This window comes from Aegilops tauschii, chromosome 2, assembly GCF_002575655.3.
Source record: "Aegilops tauschii subsp. strangulata cultivar AL8/78 chromosome 2, Aet v6.0, whole genome shotgun sequence".
NCBI lineage: Eukaryota > Viridiplantae > Streptophyta > Magnoliopsida > Poales > Poaceae > Aegilops > Aegilops tauschii.
Genome location: NC_053036.3, coordinates 9,787,965 through 9,807,116, shown reverse-complemented (window position 1 = coordinate 9,807,116; position 19,152 = coordinate 9,787,965). Strand labels below are relative to the sequence as shown.

Genomic DNA, 19,152 nt, shown 5'->3' with positions numbered 1-19,152 from the left:
GATGCCGATAAATCTCACCTCAGGTTTTTGTAACATATAGCAAAGCAACAAGAACAACACACAGTAACTAAAGGTTCACTCAAATATCCATTCGTGTGGGTATTGGAGTCAATAAGGATGTTTACCGTTCCGCTATTGATCATTGATCGGAAAGAGTTTCGGTCATGTCTATATTTCACTGAATCCACGGTGTCACACGCTTAAGGGTCATACATACGCTGACTACTAGGAGGTTAGGAGCTTGAGAAAAAGTAACTGGAAAACATTATTAAGTTTGATTTATATTGTTGTTATTTCAAGATTATATTAAAGGGTGTGGCTAGGTCTCAGTCGACTGAGATTTAACCAAGTATTAGTCAAGTGGCATAACGTGCAAGAGCGAAAATGAAAAAACCAAAAAGAAAATCCTGCACGAATCTCAATGTAAGATCTTACGGATATAGTGTCGAGTGAGACTTTGTTAAGTCTTAATCGACTTAGACTTAGCAAGACTGTTATTTGAAATCATGATTTTGCCTATTCCCCTAAAACAGATTTGCGGTACCGCACGAAATCGGGCGAAACAAATACGGCAGACCCACGTCACAAAATTTGGACCGGAACCTTTAACGGTTTCCAACTCGGTCTACAACTTGGTTTGCCGTAACGGATTTGCGATACCGCGCGGTACAGCCTATCCGTTTTAGTGCGAACCGTATATTTTACAGACCAAGTTTTTGCAGGACCCAGGCCGAGCCGCCACCATCGATCCCCAAATCCACCGGTCCACCCAACCCTAATCCCTACCTAGCGAGCTAGCTAGCGCCGCCATGGCCCGTTCCATGGTTCTGCTCGACCGCGAGATTGATTTCTCTCCCGACGAGGCCGTATCCGGCGGAGAGTCAATCCCCTACCCGTGGGGATTCTGGGAAGGAAGTGGACTACCAAACCGCAAAGCCATAAGTGATCAGGTAATCAAGTACCTGCGGACCTTCAAGGCCCGGGCAATCGTCGGCAACCCGCCGGAACTCTCCTTCCTCCACATACTTGTGCCGCCGCAATCCCTCCCGCTCCCGCCGCCATACATGGGCCTGGACTCGGGCCGCATCTCCAGCACGGACAAGAACCTGGTCGCCCTTTACGCCGGCGGGTACCGCCCTGGCTCTAGCTTGCGGGGAGGCTACCTCATCTACGACGCCAGCAACGACTCCCTCTCCGTCATCCCCCGTCTCCCCGACGACGACGACGACTTGCATGGAGTCATGGGGCACCAGTCGGCCGTCGTCATGTGCGACGCCCAAGGGGAGGGCTACCTTCTTGCCGAGCTCGTCATGCCAGGATTCTCCCAAGCCGGGGTCTGGCTCTGGAAGTCGTCTGCCAAAGAGTGGGTCTTGCTGTCCGGGAGCCATCCCCTTCCATCCAGCAGATTCTCCATTGATTTGTGCTTCTCTTACCGGGGCTCTCTCCTTTGCTGGGTGGATCTTCTCATAGGCATGTTGCTCTGTGATCTCAACCAAGACTGCAACAACAAGTTCAGCTTTATCAACCTGCCACAAGACTGTCCAACCTATGATGTAAACCCCGAGTATCCAGACATCGTCCGCCCAGACGAGTTCCGGTCCATGGCCTGTGTTTGTGCTGCACACATAAAGCTCATCGCCTTGGATGAGTATGGATTGGAACTCATCGTCTGGACGCTGTCGCCTGACCTCTCAGGCTGGACCATGACCTGCAAGTACAATGTCGAAAAAATCTGGGCAAACGTGAGCTACCAGTCTGCAGGTTTGAGACAGCTTGCTCCGTCGCTCCCTGTCCTCAGCATCCACGAAGACGGCGTCGTCTACTTGGTCGTAAATGACGAAACCATTGTCGACCGTCGACTGGTGCACAAAGGCCAGTATTTGCTTCGCGTCGACATGGAGAACGACGAGGTCCGCGTCTCTCCACAGCCTACAAGGCGTATTTGTTCCCAACTCTTTGCCAGCGAGTTCAGTGCGCACCGACACACAGCGTTTACAGCATCTCACCCTGTCATTTGATTCTATAGTTTCATTTGCATACTGCTGTCATTTCATTTATAATAGAGATATAATATATGTTCACCATCACTCAACATGCTTTCATTTGCAGGCAGGCATGCTACTGTAATTTTGCTTAGGTTTGTAAAACGATTAAAATTCCAATGCTTTTGCTTCATGTATTTGCTAATAGAAATCAAGATATTTGCTTCATGTCATCCGGCTTGCTTATCGCAGGCATGCTACAGCGTCCGGCGATGTATTAAAAAAACACCCTATTCTTTATTATGAAGAGGTACGGAGAGCTCTCATCAGTTGATGTATTTAGAGTTGTACAGAAGGAAAAGTGTCTTATTTATACTCGAATGACTGAATGGGAAAAAAAAAGCCCACGTGTTTCCAATCGCGTCATCAACAATGAGGAGGAAGTACTTGTTACTAGCTGATGTCGCCGGCCCGGATGATCGGTCCGTACAGGTCTCCATGTGTGAGCTTCGGCTGCTCCTCTGCACGGTAATCCATGGCGCGTGGGAACGGTGCTTGGTGCTGCTTCCCAAAGGGTCACCACTCGGTAAACTGCTCGATGCGATCGATCGCAGGGATGTCCCCTCTTTGCAGCAGCAGACCGACGACTCTGACAGGGTGAGGAAGACGGAGTTCTGATGATAATCAAAACAATGCATGCCTGAAGACCATAGAGTTCTGATGATAATTGATCTGCATGGCGATCAGGACGACATGATCCACAAAATACAGTTAAAGCATGCTGCCACAATCAAAAAGTTGTAAGGAGCATTTACTATGGGAAAGCGGCAAGCAAGCTATCATCAGTCCATAGTATTTCTGATTCTCATCAAACATCGGACGACGAATTTAACAGAGCCTGCAATGTAAGTACCACCAAAGTCAGGTACCAAAAGAAGCAGATACGGATATTAAGCTATGTTGTGAATCTGCACCGCTGAGAAAGGGTCCTCAAAGGAGTAATCCGTCCCTCTCTTGAAGCTCCAGGGGCTACCTCCTTCAGGACCTGTGCTTCCGAGAAGCACCATTTCGCAGGACCTACTGGCCATATTGTTAGAAGCTTGCTTTGCTTTACAAGTCGCCTCATCCATCGAGAATGTCATGAAGCTCGGGTTAGCCATGGAGATGGACGCAGTCCTCAGCGCCCTCGCGTTCCGGAAGAAGAACTTGATGAAGGCAACCTCCCCAAGCTCCCCTCGGAATTCTCTGTAAGAGAACACCTTGATACACGACTTGAGGCTTTCAGTGGGCTTGGCCTGCTTCCAGAAGTTGAGGTTCATCCTGGCACTGCCGGCTTGATGATCACATTTTTCAGACTGCAAGAAAAAAAACAATTAAATCACTCACAGTTCAGCTATGATGAATCATGCTGAGTATATAATGCTGGTACACACAAACACGGTGCAAATTAATACCACACAGCGCTTCATATTAATTGAAAAGCGGCAGTTATTGTCCCGTGAAACAAACAGCATGCATACCTAAATGTGGGTTCTGATATATGAGAGAGATATGAGATGCCAATGCTTCCCATGAATGAAGCTAGACAAAGTACCAACTATCCTAGTAGTACAGATAGAACAGCAACTACGGTGGCCTCATGATCACACTTCATGTATAACAAATTAAGAAGTTAGGCTACACATTTGAGCTGCAGATTAGCTCTCCTAACAAGTGCACAATTTACCAGCATCAATATGGCATTATGGCATGCTACATGGACCTCCAACAAATAGTAGGCAGCAATGTGCAAACCCCAGAATTCATAACAAATTTCATAACAAACTGAAATCAACATGCAAACCCCAGAATTATCATTTTGTACTCTAGTCACTGTTTAGTATGTGCAGAGAAGACCTGGTGGCTAAGAATAAATGGAAGCCTGAAAAGAACTGTGCAATTAGTTAAGTAGACATAACTCATGTCATGATACGGTCTAGTACCAAAGAACTAACACGGCACTGTGGTAATATCACACAGATCACCAGAAAAATGTAGGCAGGAATGAGCAAGATGATTATATATAAGTTGCAAACTTGACAGCTGAAATACAGGCCCTAAAGGTGAAGGTTGCTTTCCAAAAGTTAGTGGGTGTAAGAAGAGAAAACCTGATGGCTGATAATAAATGGAATGCTTGACATTTATGATCATTGACTTAGACAGAGCTATGCAAATCAACGATCAATATTTTCATACGTGAAATTAGCAGAAAGTAACAACTACCAAGTAGCCCACACGTGAAAGACCAGAAATTGATACCTTGTATGCACTATGCAGTTCCCCATGTTAGTTAGTATCACCAGAGATCTCACTCAACTATTCATGTGCTTGCTACCATTGTCGATCGCAACTAAAACATGGTCCAACCAATCAAGGCTGTTGCTGAACAAATCAAACATATTCTGCATTGATGGGGTCCCAAACAGGTGCACAGTGTTTACCAAATATATACAATGGACCGTGTGCATATTTTGTGAGATGTGTTCTTTAAAACAAAGTTCAGGTGTGAACCATGACAAATACCTTGCTATTAATTAACCATTGAGAACTCCCTCATATGCGCGGTTTAGAGTAATATGATAAACCACACAGACCTCCAAAAAACAGTAGGTGGCAATGTGTTTGGTTTATCATGTGTAAATTTCTTAGTCCGAAACAAGCACTGCCTGCCACTTACAACATCGACAGCATGAATATTGATATATGACCACAGTGAGAGACGCTATATAACAAGAGCTAAAGAAGAAAAGCAATCGACATCAGGAGAACTGCACAGCACATTATCTGCAATTAATCAAACAGAAGATGAAAACACCCCATCTGCAGTGAACAAAATCTGCTGCTACAAACATTCTACAAATAAGGCATACTAGTGGAAACCAGTATGAATGTACGCAAAACATGAAATGGAAAGAACTTACAATAATGTGCAGTGCCTCCAAATTGGGAAAGCAGCCGAGGAAGGAGGGAACCATCTTGGCATCCGTGTGGTTTGCGAAACGCACATTCAGACTCAGGACCTTGACGCTGGTGGCCATGGTGCTTGAGCTTGCCTTCATCCCGGCCTGGAATGAACCCAATTGAACAAAAAACAAAAGTCACACATTTAGTCATGGACCTCCATCAGCTGGACATTTTGCTAACTGAACAAACTGTTAGACTGCAGACAGGAGAAGCATGTACCATAACGATGGTGTCTCGGATCTCTAGCATGGTGTTCCCTGGCTCCAAGATTCCTAATGCGTGCAGCTTGGGAGCATCGCCAATCCTGACTCTGGTGCACAAGCCACCGGCGTTGCTCCGAAGGCCCTCCAGGATGAGCCGCTCGAGGCGAGGTGCCTTCACCACGGCAATGTCCTCCAGAACAGAGCTGCAAATTTGGACGCACCGGAGGCTCTGGCTGACGAGGCGAAGGCGCAGCCCCTTGTTGCATCCATGGATGTTGAGGGTCTCCAGGATGGGGCTCTTGGCGACGACAAAGTCGATGTCCCCGTCCTCCATGACGACGCTGCAGATGCCGAGCTCACGGAGATGGGGGAAGGAGGTGCCGGGCGGTAACCTGGCCACGTCCGGGAACTTCCAGAGGCCGATGTAGAGGCAAGCGAGGGTGGTGATGCTGAAGAGCGCGGGCGGGAGGGGCACGTCGAGCGGCCACGGGCGGTTGACGAGGACGAGCTCCTGGACGCCCTTGGTGGCGAGGAGGTGGAGCCAGCGCGCGAGCTGGGCCTGGTACGCGTTCGTGTGGGTGCAGGTGAGGTGGACGGTGGGGATGGCGCCCGTGTGCGCTTCGAGGATGCTGGAGAAGGCGGCGACGATGGCCGGCGAGTCGGCGGGCGTGGGGGGCAAGCCGCAGCCTTTGGGGCGGAGGTGGGCGTCGGCCAGGACTTGGGGCGTGGAGAGCCAGACGCGGCGCCAGCGCGAGGCGAGGACGGAGGTGCGCGCGCCGTCCTTGACGGGGAGGCGGCAGAGGATTTCGCGCAGGAGCGCGTCGCGGAGGAGGCTGAGGCGGTCGACGCCGTCGGGCGCGGGGAGGGCGGGGTTGCGCGCGGGGTCCGTGACGGCGCGGCGGGAGAGAATCTTGTGCAGGGGCGTGTGCCGCCGGGGGTCGGAGGCCGGCAGGGCGGGGACGAGATCGGTGCAGATGTGGGTGAGCCGCTGCTCCGTGGATCGGTCCACCTCGTGCGGGTCGAGGCCCCTGCGCCGCAGATCGGCCTCCGTCGCGGAGTCCACGTTGGTGAACGGCGGCCGGCCGGCCATGGTCGCCGGACGACGAGGCGGCGAGGGTTTGGGGGTGGCGAGTGAAGCGGAAGAGTGGTCTGCTATTTGTTTTTCTTTTTCTTTTTTGAGGCAAGGAGAGAGTGGCCGGATGACTCTGGACTGATGGCCATTATACACATGGCTTCCTTGTTTCGTTGGGCCGAGATCCCACACAGTTTTCTCGGAGGCCCACCAGTCAGTTACTTGCATCTCATTTCGGGGACCTCCTATATGCCGCTCGTTGCGGCAAAAGGTCGGCGTTTCGCACCGAGGCCGGTCCATTTGCAGTGGCAGGCGGAGGCATCACGTTCGAGTCTTCGAGAGTTGAAAAAGGCAAAGATAGGACCGTGCTCGCTGTGATTTGCTCCCACGACCCCACCTTAGCAAGTCACGTGTTGCGCCATGCAAAAACAAAATCCATGTGCTGAGCTAGCCGTTGCGCCTAACAAACACTCATGCTAGATTTGCAGCGCCATATATAAAGAAACAAACGACAGCGGCAAAACCGAAACAACAATTCCCTAAAATTCCCAAAAACTAAAGTTTGTGCGAGGACTTGAATCGAAGACCTACTGCGCGTGATCAACATCGCTAGCCACAGTAATTTCTAAATATTTGGTACCCAAAATGGCAGCCCAGTTTATATGAACTTTTTTCAAAATTTCAAATGTGACTTTATTTTTGAGATTTCTGAAAAAAAACAAAACTCTTACATTTTGCGAAAACATAACATTTTTTGGGAACTCAAAGATTTTTTCAAAAAATAAACAAATTTACAAACATGAACATTTTCTAAATTATGAAAATCAGGAACAAAAATTGACAGCCCTAAATTTTTCAAATTTATGAACATTTTCAAAATGTGAACATTGTTTTAACTAGCAGACAAATTTTGAAAATATGGACAATTATTGAATTTGTAATGAACAATGGAAAGCAGGAATATTTTTAAAATTCACGGACATTTTCTGAATTTGCGAACAAAACTTCAAAATGCAAACATTTTCTATAATTCCCCACTTAAAATTCTAAATCTTGAAAACATGAAAATAAATCGAATTTGTGAACAAATTTTAAAAGTGGGAACATTTGTTAAATCCCCAAAAAAAATTTAGTTTTCGAACAAATTTTGAAAACATTAACATTTTTTGGACTGTGAACAAATTTTTAAAGTGGGAAAATTTCTGCAATTGTCAAACATTTTTTCGTTTTCGATTTCTTTGAAAACATGAACATTTTTCGAATTTGTGAACCAATTTTAAAAGTGGGAACATTTTTTGAAATTCACTAATATTTTCTGAATTTGTTAAAAAATGTAAAAAAAAATTAAAATTCTAAACTAAAAATGGTAATCGATAATTGGTTTTTAAATTGCAAACATTTTTTTAATAGAAGGGAACAAATATTGAAATTCTTGAACATATTCCGAGCAATTTAATTCTAACACAACAGTTGTAAATAGTTTCCGTCTTATTGTGAAGCAGGGATATTCGGAGGCAGGCACAAGTTCTAATACTACAATACCCATATTTGCAAATAATATGTTTAACGGGGACCCTTCGACCATGTTTATTCCAGTGATCCGTGGAGGATATACAGACTTTTGCTTCAAACCGATCAAGCTTGAGAGCTGCTGCTCACTCCAAGAAGATTAGATTTATTATGGAGTGTGAACCTTTTCTTACACATCAAAGAAGTAGCGTACAAGCAGCAGCGGTGTCTTTTATTTCTTCTTGTCGCTATTTACCAATATATATAGAGTTTTCTTTCAGAACTGAAATAATATACTCCCTCCGTTCCTAAATATAAGTCTTTGTAGAGATTCCAGTAGGTAGATTACATACGGAGCAAAATGAATGAATCTACACTTAAAATGCATCTATATACATCCGTATGTGGTTTATAGTGGAATCTCTACAAAGACTTACATTTAGGAACGGAGGGAGTATGTAATATGCTGCACTCTCATGAGTGTGATTTGAGTAATACATTGAATCTTCCCGCAAAACAAAAATTGTATTCATTCATCAGTCTTTATTTTCCCCATCCCTTTCTTTTCATTGCACCTGTGAATGTAATAGAGCTATCTACATTGTACGTACACTGATGGAGCTGATCGTCATCACCGCTAGCCTTCATGTCAGCTCTTGGTCCTTGTGTCGGCATCGCCATTAGATATATGCAGACAAAATGAATCAGAAAAACAAGCTGACACACCAAGCAGTTCACAACAGACTATGGTGTTCATCTCCATCTCTAGCATCCAGCAAGCATTTCTCCACTCCAAAAAGTTTATCATCTTCACATTGGGTTTTTTTTCCCTCTCTCTCCCTCCACAAATTTGTACTCCAGTATATCACATCGAAATTGCACGCTAGGTTCATGCATAACAACAAGTACCTACTGGTAAGAATGGTCACCTCGATTGCAAAGCAGGTCAAGGTCGATGATTTGGTATCGCTTCCCTGGCAGGCTGCATACAAAGGTTCAACCATCATCATCTTCTGGCCTACATCGTCCTGCTCATCATCTCCGTGGCTCCCTGTTTGTTGTGTCCTGTCATCAATCGAGAACACAAGTCATGAAAACAAATCACAATATCTAAGCAAAAGCATTTGTATAAGGCTCTAGACCACGTACGTAAATGTCCCACGTTTTGTCAGTACTATGACTTTGACGCCGTTGATTCTCATTTTACTACTAGCTAGCTTATAAAAAGTTTTAGCTACATGCATACCAGATCCTGTAAACTGGTATTCCTCAGACGATTGAACTAGCTAATTATCATCAATTTCCCTGCAGTTGGCTTCGTGGTAAAGATGGCAGATAATGGTAAAGCAAAATTAGGCTCAGGAGCAGCCTATACAACCAATCTAGAGACCTTCAGTAAGCGGCTTAAGGTGTTTTATGACCATTGGAACGAAAATAAGTCTCATCTTTGGGCTTCTTCCGATGCCATTGCAATTGCGACTCCCCCTCCTTCTGAGGATCTCCGTCATTTGAAATCCACAGCTCTGGATGTTTGGTTACTTGGATATGATGAATTTCCAGAAACGATAATTGTCTTCATGCAGAAGCAGATACATTTCTTATGCAGCGAGAAGAAAGCAAATCTTATTGGAACCATCAAGGATGCTGCTGCAAGTGAGGCTGTTGGTTCTGATATTGTCTTGCATGTGAAAAGCAAGAATGGGGATGGCATTGACCTGATGGATGATAATACTGCGTGCTGTTTGTGCTCAATCGAAATCTGACACTTAAGTTGTTGGTCACATTGCAAAAGAGGCACCTGAGGGTAATTAAGCTCCTTGAAACATAGGCAGAAAAGTTATCTGGTGGATCTGTACAGCTTGCAGACGTAACACGTGGGTTTTCTGAGATTTTTGCCATGAAAGATGCCACAGAGATCATATGTGTGGAAAAGGCTGCTTGCCTAACTTCATATGTAATGAAAAACTTTGTGGTACCGACCATGGAGAAGGTTATTGAAGAGGACTGCTACGAGCCTTGCTGTGGGTGGTTCTGGTTCTGGCGATGGCCGTGGTCCTTCTAGGTCTTCAAATGAGCTTGTTGCATAAAAGAATGTGAATGATGTACCTTATTCAGAGAGAGTTGGTGATACAAGTGGATCAGAGGAATGAAATTGTTCTCTTACCTATTTATGGCAGCATGGTCCCTTCCATGTTTCTACTGTTAAAGAGTGTGACCAACCACCAGGACAAAGCACCATAACAAAGCAAATGAGGCCTAATGATGTGTGGATACGACCTGCATTTGGTGGTCGTGGGAGAAAGCTGACGGGAACTCTTGAGGCCCATGTTTTTCAGATATTCTACTTCAAGGGCTGATGAGCGTATGGATATCATGTACGGGAATATAAAACATATACTTTTTTTCCAGCCAGCAGAGAAAGAAATGATTACCCTCCTTCATTTCCATTTGTACAATCATATCATGGTTGGAAACAAGAAGACGAAGGATGTCCAATTTTATGTTGAAGTGATGGATGTTGTTCAAACTGTTGGTGGCACAAGGAGATCAGCCCTTGATCTTGATGAGATTGAAGAAGAGCAGCGTGAGAGGGACTGGAAGAACAGAATCAACATGTAGTTCCAGAACTATATCAACAAGGTTAATGACCATTGGTCGCAACCATAGTTCAAGGGGCTTGATCTGGAGTTCCATATCCCTCTTAGAGAGCTTGGATTCCATGGGGTTCTGTATAAAGCTTCAGTTTTCATCATTCCAACTTCAACTTGTCTGGTTGAGTTAATTGAGACTCCTTTCTCTAGGATCGAAAGTATGTCTAGAGGGGGGGGTGATTAGACTACTTGACCAAATAAAAATCTAGCATTTTCCCAATTTTCAGTCTTGTCAGATTTTATCATCTTAGCACAAGTCAAGCAATCAACCTACACATGCAATTCTAAGAGTATAGCAGCGGAATGGAAATCATTGCATATGAAGGTAAAGGGAGGAGTTTAGAGGGAGCAAACGCAATGTAGACACGGAGATTTTTCGCGTGGTTCCGATAGGTGGTGCTATCGTACATCCATGTTGATGGAGACTTCAGCCCACGAAGGGTAACGACTGCGCGAGTCCACAGAGGGCTCCACCCAAGAAGGGTCCACAAAGAAGCAACCTTGTCTATCCCACCATGGTCATCGCCCACGAAGGACTTGCCTCACTAGGGTAGATCTTCACGAAGTAGGCGATCTCCTTGCCCTTACAAACTCCTTGGTTCAACTCCACAATCTTGACGGAGGCTCAAGTGACACCTAACCAATCTAGGAGACACCACTCTCCAAAAGGTAATAGATGGTGTGTTGATGATGAACTCCTTGCTCTTGTGCTTAAAATGATAGTCTCCCCAGCACTCAACTCTCTCACACAGATTTGAATTTGGTGGAAAGATGATTTGAGTGGAAAGCAACTTGGGGAAGGCTAGAGATCAAGATTCTTGTGGTTGGATTGGAATATCTTGGTCTCAACACATGAGTAGGTGGTTCTCTCTCAGAAAATGTATGCTGGAAGTGTAGGCACGTTCTGATGGCTTTCTGCACGAATGAAGAGTGGGTGAAGGGGTATATATAGCATCCACACAAAATCTAACCGTTACACACAATTCACCAAACTCGGTGGGACCGAATAGTGAAACTCGGTCATACCGATTTAGTTCAAAATGTGAACGTTAGGATTTTCGGTGGAACCGATATGATCAACTCGGTGGGGCTGATTTCATTAGGTTTAGGGCATAACGTAATCTCGTTGAGACCGATCACATGAACTCGGTGAGACCGATTTCAGTAAAAGGCTAACAGAGAGTTGGTCATGCAAACTCGGTGGGACCGATTCGGTCATTTCGGTGAGACCAAAACGTTACGAAGGGAAACAGAGAGTTTGCAATCCCATCTCGGTGAGACCGAGATCCCTATCGGTGAGACCGAACTGATTAGGGTTTCTGGCTATGCCTATGTCAAGCGAACTCGGTGGTGCCGGATAGATCAAATCGGTGGGGCCGAGTTTGACTTTTAGGTTTAGGAAAAATGTGGAAAGTGATAAGTAGGTGAGGGTTTTGGAGCATATCACTAAGCATTTTGAGCAAGCCAGCCATTAAGCAACACCTCATCCCTTTTTAATAGTATTGGCTTTTCCTATGGACTCAATGTGATCTTGGATCACTAAAATCAAAATGTAGAGTCTTGAGCTTTTGCCAATGTGTGTCCTTAGCATTTTGAGGGGTCCACATCTCTAGCCCATGCCATGCCAATCATTGAACTTTCTGAAATGATCATCTTGAAAGAGTATTAGTTCAATGGGCTATATGTTGTTAAGAATTACCAAAACCACCCAGAGATTAGTTGCACTTTCAATCTCCCCCTTTTTGGTAATTGATGACAACATATAGATCAAAGCTTCGACAAATGATAATAAGAATGTAATACATAGTCGCTTTGAGAAGTATGTGATAAGTAATAGCTCCCCCTAAATTTGTGCATTATTTAAAATTTGCTTTGAATGCAAATGCACAATCAATTAGGATCATGGGTTAGTCTTCCATGTCACATACATCTTGGTGGAGCGCTCAAAATGATAGAATATGAAATATGCACTCATCACCAAGGCAAAGTGAATGATCATATATGAGAGATAAATAATATCATCATCCAAGCACAAACATAAAGTATGATATGATCAAACACATGACCATACAAATATCTCACACACATAAACATAGAGTATCATCCAAACAAGCACACAAGTAAGTATCAAGCAAGTAGCAAATAAGAGGCAATAAAAAGCAAAGATCTCTCTCTCTCTCTCTCGAAGCCTATGATCTATACACATTCTCCCCCTTTGGCAACAAGTTACCAAAAAGCTTGAAAATGCATAGTGCTATGCGGCTCTCTAAGCTTGATCTGTAGGAAGTGGTGTTGAGAGGACTCCAAGGACAAATGCATCTGTAGAAGTTGTTGGAGCTGGTGGAGTGTCAACTTAAGGGGCAACTGAAGCTGTGGCTGCAGGTGCTGAAGTTGTAGCTCTAGTGTCAGGCACTGGTACTGCTGCAGACCTCTGTCTCCTGGGCACCCTCTGATACATATTGGTTGTGTTCTTGTCACTCCTTTCCTCAAGCTCTTCTTGAATCTTCTCCACAGAAGTTTGAATTTCTGTCACTTTGACATCCATGTCATGAAGCTTTGTTTCAAAGACTCTCTCAAGGCTCTCTTGATTCTGAGACAAAGTAGCCAATCCTTTCTCAAGCCTCCAGGTGGCTAGAATAAGATAGCTAAGTTGATCTTGTATATTTGAGAAGGATTTGAGAGACCTCTTCAGCACTTGGAGTCTTGGTTGCCTTCTCTACTTGTGCTTTCTCCCTCTCCTCTTGAGCCTCTACTAATGTAGGATCTTCAGCATCCATGACAGCCGTGTTGTCCTCAAAGTCAGGCCTCAAAGGAAGGTGTTCTATGTCTAACAAGTATGTGCATGTGCCCATCTTGGAGTTGATGAGCATCTGGATGTGTGGAGCATACCCACAAGATCTCTTTTGGTCAGCAGTTGTCCTCTTGATTGTCTCAACAATCAAACTCATCACTTTAAACTTTTGGGGAACATCAAATAACTGAAGCAAATTGATGGACTGGCCTATGATCATCCTGTGATCTCCTGATTTGGGCAACAAGGTGTGCCTCAAAATGGTATTAATAGTGGCCAGTCCAGATAGCAGAAAATACACAGACCCTAGCTTGTGATTCTCCAAGGCCTTGTTAGGTATTTCCTTGTACATGTCGGCCATGGAGTTGTGATCTTTCTTCTTCTTGGCATAGACATCTATGTCATCCTCAAGTTCTGCAGGGGCATTGATCAGCTTGGCCCATTCATCAACTGTTGATTGGTACCTTGTACCTTCAGACATCCAAACAATCCTTCCATCAGGATAGAAATGAGCTGTAGAGTAGAATTGCATAATGAGCTCATCATTCCACTTGGTCAATTTCGGACCCACAAAAGTGTCTACTCCACATAGTCTGAAACTCTCGTGCACTCCAGGGAATTGATCTTCATTGTTGTCAATGTGCTTCCAATCAACCCATCTCATAATACTCACTATGGGCTTCTTGTCAAGAAGGACTGTCTCATAGAAGTCATGTTGTTCCTTGGTGTGAATTCTATAGTCTACAACAGTTCTCCTTCTCATAGCATATGGATCTGTTTGTCTCCATCTCCTCAGACCTGCATCCTTTCTGAGCTTCATATTTTCAGCCACTGGATGAGTATCATCATGATCCGGGATCTTTGGTTTTAATTTTCTGAGCACTTGAGCTTCCTCATCTTCTTCTTCAATTTCAAGCACTGGGTCTTGTTCTTCTCAGCTGCTGGTATGTTCCTGGTGCTTCTCTTTGGTGCAGACTTGGTGGCTGGAGCAGTAGCTTTGGGGGCAGTCTTGGGCTTTGATGGAGCAGCCCAGAATTGATGGCATCCCCCATCAGTTTTTGTGCTTTGGGTGCTGGTGCAGCATCCTCTTCTGCATCTTCATCATCACTTCTTCTCATGGAAGAATATCCAAGCACCTTGGCAGTGGTTGTTCTAGCCCTTTTATTTTCCTTTCCTTCTCCAGCTGCCTCATCATCAGATTGTTCAATTGTGAACTGCAAGGTTTCTCCAGTAGCAAACTTTCTTGGTTTGGAAGTGGGAACTCTTCTGGTAGGAGCTTTATTCTGCAAACCAGGCTTTGTTGAAGCTGCTGTGCCAAACTCTTTCTTGACAACTTTCTTTTTGGAACTGACTTCTTGCTCAACAGCAACATAGTCCTCATCCTCTGAATCTGAGTTTCTTTTCTTCCTTGTCCTTGTTGCAGCTTTGGGCAGGTTGCTTGGGGTGCTTCTACTACCCTCATCATAACTGCTGTCAGAGGGACTAGTGCCCTCACTCATGTTCACTTGCTCTTCAGACTGGTTCTGGCTATCACTCTGACCAGACATTGTTGACTTTGCAAACTAAAAGCTGACCCTGTGAATAGCTGTAGATGAGGTAGAGTGGATGAGTATCACAAAGTGAAGAGGTTTTGCAAAGCAAATGAGTCAAAAACTTAGTTTTAGTTTTCCACAGAAAGCATTTCGGAGCTACCGATTTGTTGAACTCGGTGACACCGAAGCAACTTTGGAGTCTAAACTAGTGACATCGGTCAGACCGAGACACATTTCGGTGACTCCAAGATTGCTAGGGTTTCACAGAGAATTGAAGTCAGTCACACCGATTTGCAAGTTTCGGTCAGACCGAAAATTACAAGGGCAATGGCCTAAGCCAAATCGGTGATACCGATTTCTACAACTCGGTCGGTCCGAGATGAGTTCAGCGGAAACCTAACCTTAAATTTTCGAATAAACTAATCTAAAGGAAGTTTTTGTTGGATAGGATGATCTCATACGTGGTAAGAATCATGGCAATGACCTAAGTGCAAGAATCGGAGGTAAAGATTGCACAAAGGGTCGAACTCATACCCTAACTTGGCGATGAGCTCGCTACGGTGGCAACGGCGGTGAAGATTCCCGTTGACGGCGACGGAGACCAACGGCGGGAGGTTGCTGGCGACGAGAGGACGATCCGGAGACCCGAGTCGGCAAAGCAGGACATGCGCGGGCGAAGAGACTTTGGAGAAATTTCCAAATTTGGACCCGTCGATATATATATATCCTGGCCCTGTCGGTGTGACCGGGTGGAACAACTCGGTGGCACCGAGATGCAGAATCGCAAGCGGTTACTGCAACTCGGTGTGACCGAACAGTTCAAATCGGTTGCACCGAGATCGAAAAACTAGATCAACTCAGTGAACTCGGTATGACCGAAAAGGATGAATCGGTCAGACAGAAATGCACAGAGAGGTTTTGGAAGTTTAAGTCTATGACTAATCGGTGACTCCGAGTGCTCCTCACCCAGAGGGTTCGAATCTGACTTGACCAAACTTTGTGATGTAGCATGAATAGAGTTTGAGACGAGAAAAGAATAGATAGCTAGAGGAAGTTCTTAGGCGTTCTTGTCCATCCATTTGGCAAGAGAAGAAGACCCAAACAATCAAAGTAACAAATGGATGTCCTCGAATGAGAGAAATATGCAATCAACATACTCACACAATAAAATGGCAAATGAAATATGTGACAAAGCATGCACAAACACTCTAGCATCTATCAAGGAATTGGCGATGACTAGGTCATCTATATATGAGTATATTGACTTAGGAGTCAAATGAGAGCATTTGATAGGTCATACTCATCGTTTAACCATAAGTGGGGTTACCACTTTTACATAAAGCATTGTTGTGTTCACACCATTAGAGTTGCTTTAGCTCAATTCTTAGAGTAAAGCTCCCCCTAGATGTGATATCCCCCCTAAGAGGGATGAACTAACCTTGGGTTTTGTCGATGATGACTTCATGTAGGTGTTGAAGATGTGGATGCTCATTGTTGATGTAGATCATTCGGAGCAATCCATTGGAGTGAGTTGCACTTTCAATACCTACACAGGTTAGTCCCATAAGGAACAAACAAGGATATCCATAGACATAGAGTGAAGTTCACACAAGATGATGTCCATGAAAGCATTAGTTTACCTTGTCCCTTGTCTTACAAACAAGAGGGTTTGTGACTCCTTGAACTAGTGCAAGATGTGGAGGTTGTTTGCACTTGTTCTTGCCAGATGAATATGAGTGAATTTTGTTGGTGGAGTCACCCTCAAGAACTCTCTAGTTCTTCTTCTTTGGAATCCACATCAACTTGATAGGAATCCTTGGAGTTGTAGTCATACTTGATGAAGTAGAACTTGATGTAGTCTTGGGAACCCACTTGACTAAGGCCTTAGGAGCTTCTTCAAATGCATCAATCTCCTCTTGAAGCTTGTCCTTGCCTTTTAGCTTGTGGTCTTGTGGTGGAAGATCATCTTGAGCTTGTGTTCCTTGAAAAGAAGTAGGATCATACTTCTCTTGTTGAGGAATAACTTCGTCTTGGGGTATTGATCTTCCTCCCACTCAACTCCATTGGCATTGAACTTTCGTTCAAAACCAACACCTTGATTCTTCCGGTGCCTTCCTTGCTTGCGTACAATTTCCTCAAATTGCTTACTTCTGGCAAGGCTCTTGTAAACACCTTTCTCTATAATTCCCTTCAATACGCTATTTTCTTTCTCAAGTGTAACTTGGCTAAGAGAATCATTAGTGGAATCAAGAGGACTACTAGAAGCAACAATATTGTTTTTAGCATGATTGTTGTTACTACTAGATGAAGAATCTTTCTTACTCTTGTTGCTAGATTTTAATTGAGGCATGTAAGTAGACAAGAGTAAACGCTTAGCAATGTAAGAATAACTTTTCTTTCTAAGATCATCATTGATTGCCTTTAAAAACTCATGTTCTTGCTCTAGATTGAGCTTTTCAAAGCGTAACTTCTCATGAGTCTTCAAAAGTTCTCAATGATCATCTAAAGTAGTTTCATGAGCTAACTTAAGAGTGTTTAGTTCTTTAGTTAGACACTCAATATCCTTCTTATCATTGTCATTCGTTTTATCTTGATTAGCATGATTAATAGCAATTTCATCATAGTTTTCATCACTAGCATTGTCAACAAGCAAATCATCATCACCTAGCAAATCATCTTCATCACTATTGAAATCAACATACTCGGGGTGTGATACCTTTGGGCCTTTAGCCATGAAGCATCTTCCAATCCCTTCATTTGGTGAATCAAATATATCGTAGGAGTTGGATGACACAAGTGCGAGACCGGCAACACCTTCATCTTGAGTATGTTCGGAGTCGGAGTGATAACTTCTCTCAGAGTAGTTGTCGGAGTCGGAGCCGGATACCCATTCACCAACATGAGCTTGATGTCTTCGTTTTGTATAGCTCCTTGATGACTTGTCCTTCCTTTCCGAATCCTTGCTTCTTCAAAAGGATCTTCGGTCATAATGATCATCTCTACTCCTTCTCTCTCTTGGTGGTGATTCTTCTCTTTTGCTTATCCTTTTAGGTGAGTCTTCTCTTCTTTTGTAGGGAGCCGTACACTCATTGGAGTAGTGTCCAGGTCTTCCACAATTGTAGCAATTACGCTCACGACTAGAAGATCTTTTGTCATTGTAGGACCTTGACTTGTAGCTCTTTTCTTTGCTTCTACTCTTGTAGAACTTGTTGAAGTTCTTCACCATTAGGCTCAATTCTTCATTGAAGGCTTGTTTCTCACTTGATGATGTAGGAGCATCACACGATGCTTTGTGAGCACCACTAGACTTGTTGTGAAGCTCTTCTTTATCCTTGAGTGACATCTGATGAGCAACAATTCTACCAATGACTTCGGTTGGCTCGAGATCTTTGTAATTGGGCATCATTTGGATCAATGTGCACATGGTGTCATATTTTCCATCCAAGGCTCTTAGGATCTTCTTGATGATGAATCTGTCAGTCATCTCTTCACTTCCTAAGCCGGCAATCTCATTTGTGATGAGAGCAAGCCTAGAGTACATTTCAGCGACACCTTCACCATCCTTCATTTTGAACTTGTCAAGCTGACTTTGAAGCACATCCAATTTGGATTCCTTGACAGAGTCGGTACCTTTGTGCATATCAATCAAAGTATCCCAAATTTCCTTTGCATTCTCAAGACGGCTGATTTTGTTGATTTTTTCGGGGCACAATCCGTTGAAGAGGATATCGCCAGCTTGAGAATTTTATTGCAACATCTTCAATTCTTCTGCGGTAGCTTCACGATTTGGTTCTCTCCCATCAAAGGATTCACCTTGCAAGCCAATACACACAATAGCCCAAACGGCGGGGTTATGTCCAAGAATATGCATTTTCATCTTATGCTTCCAACTAGCAAAATCAGTACCATCAAAGTAAGGACCTCTACGGTGGTAATTTCCCTCGATAGACGCCATACTCTCCTAGGTTGTGAAATCAAAGCTATGATCACCAAACCTATGGAAATCAAGGCAAATGGAGACAAAATCTCTGATACCAATTGTAGGATCGAAAGTATGTCTAGAGGGAGGGTGATTAGACTTCCACTACTGGAATCAGCTAATTTGCCATCTGCCAGCTCTTTGCCGTCTGCTAGCTGACGGCAAAGAAGCTCTTTGCCGTCTGCCAGCTCTTTGCCATCAGCTACCCAAAAGCAGACGGCAAAGAAGCTCTTTGCCGTCTGCCAGCTCTTTGCCGTCGGCCAGCTGACGGCAAAGAATCTTTGCCGTCCGCTGGCGGACGGCAAAGAGTGAGGTGGCCCCCACCCCCCGCCCGTTTTTGAAAAACTTAACGGGCCACCTCTTTGCCGTCCGCTAGCAGACGGCAAAGAGGCAAAAAAGCCGACGGCAAAGGGGGGCGGACGGCAAAGAG

At 44.5% G+C, this 19,152-nt stretch overlaps 2 protein-coding genes across 3 annotated transcripts in view; one reads left to right on the top strand and one right to left on the bottom strand.

Annotated features, from left to right (window-relative positions):
- The window catches only part of LOC109772684 (FACT complex subunit SPT16), a 317,676-nt gene that overhangs the window by 286,155 nt on the left and 12,369 nt on the right, over positions 1–19,152 (top strand). Inside the window, 1 exon segment of the mRNA XM_073506711.1 lies at positions 10,126–10,560. Coding sequence (XP_073362812.1) covers positions 10,126–10,560 — 435 coding nt within the window.
- LOC109772685 (F-box/LRR-repeat protein 13-like) lies at positions 2,684–7,036 on the bottom strand. 2 transcript variants are annotated; one of them, XR_006669127.2, is made up of 5 exons: positions 5,205–7,036; positions 4,943–5,086; positions 2,957–3,337; positions 2,798–2,880; positions 2,684–2,714 (listed from the first exon to the last, which is right to left on the bottom strand). XR_006669127.2 is itself a non-coding variant. In XM_020331386.4 (4 exons), the coding sequence occupies exons 1-4, from the start codon at positions 6,558–6,560 to the stop codon at positions 2,851–2,853; spliced, it is 1,911 nt and encodes a 636-aa protein (XP_020186975.2). In that variant the 5' UTR covers positions 6,561–7,035; the 3' UTR covers positions 2,684–2,850. The 2 variants fall into 2 exon arrangements, 1 of the variants encoding a protein (XP_020186975.2); XM_020331386.4 differs by having other exon boundaries at positions 2,684–2,880; positions 5,205–7,035.

What these genes read in the sequence shown, in the direction of transcription:
- LOC109772685 (XM_020331386.4), bottom strand. Translation starts at nt 6,560, where the DNA reads ATGGACCGGCCTCGGTGCGAAACGCCGACCTTTTGCCGCAACGAGCGG. An exon ending in TCCGAGACACCATCGTTATG is followed by an intron (nt 5,087 to 5,204) that starts GTACATGCTTCT and finishes GGTTCATTCCAG; the next exon opens with GCCGGGATGAAGGCAAGCTC. An exon ending in TTGAGGACCCTTTCTCAGCG is followed by an intron (nt 2,881 to 2,956) that starts GTGCAGATTCAC and finishes CTTACATTGCAG; the next exon opens with GCTCTGTTAAATTCGTCGTC.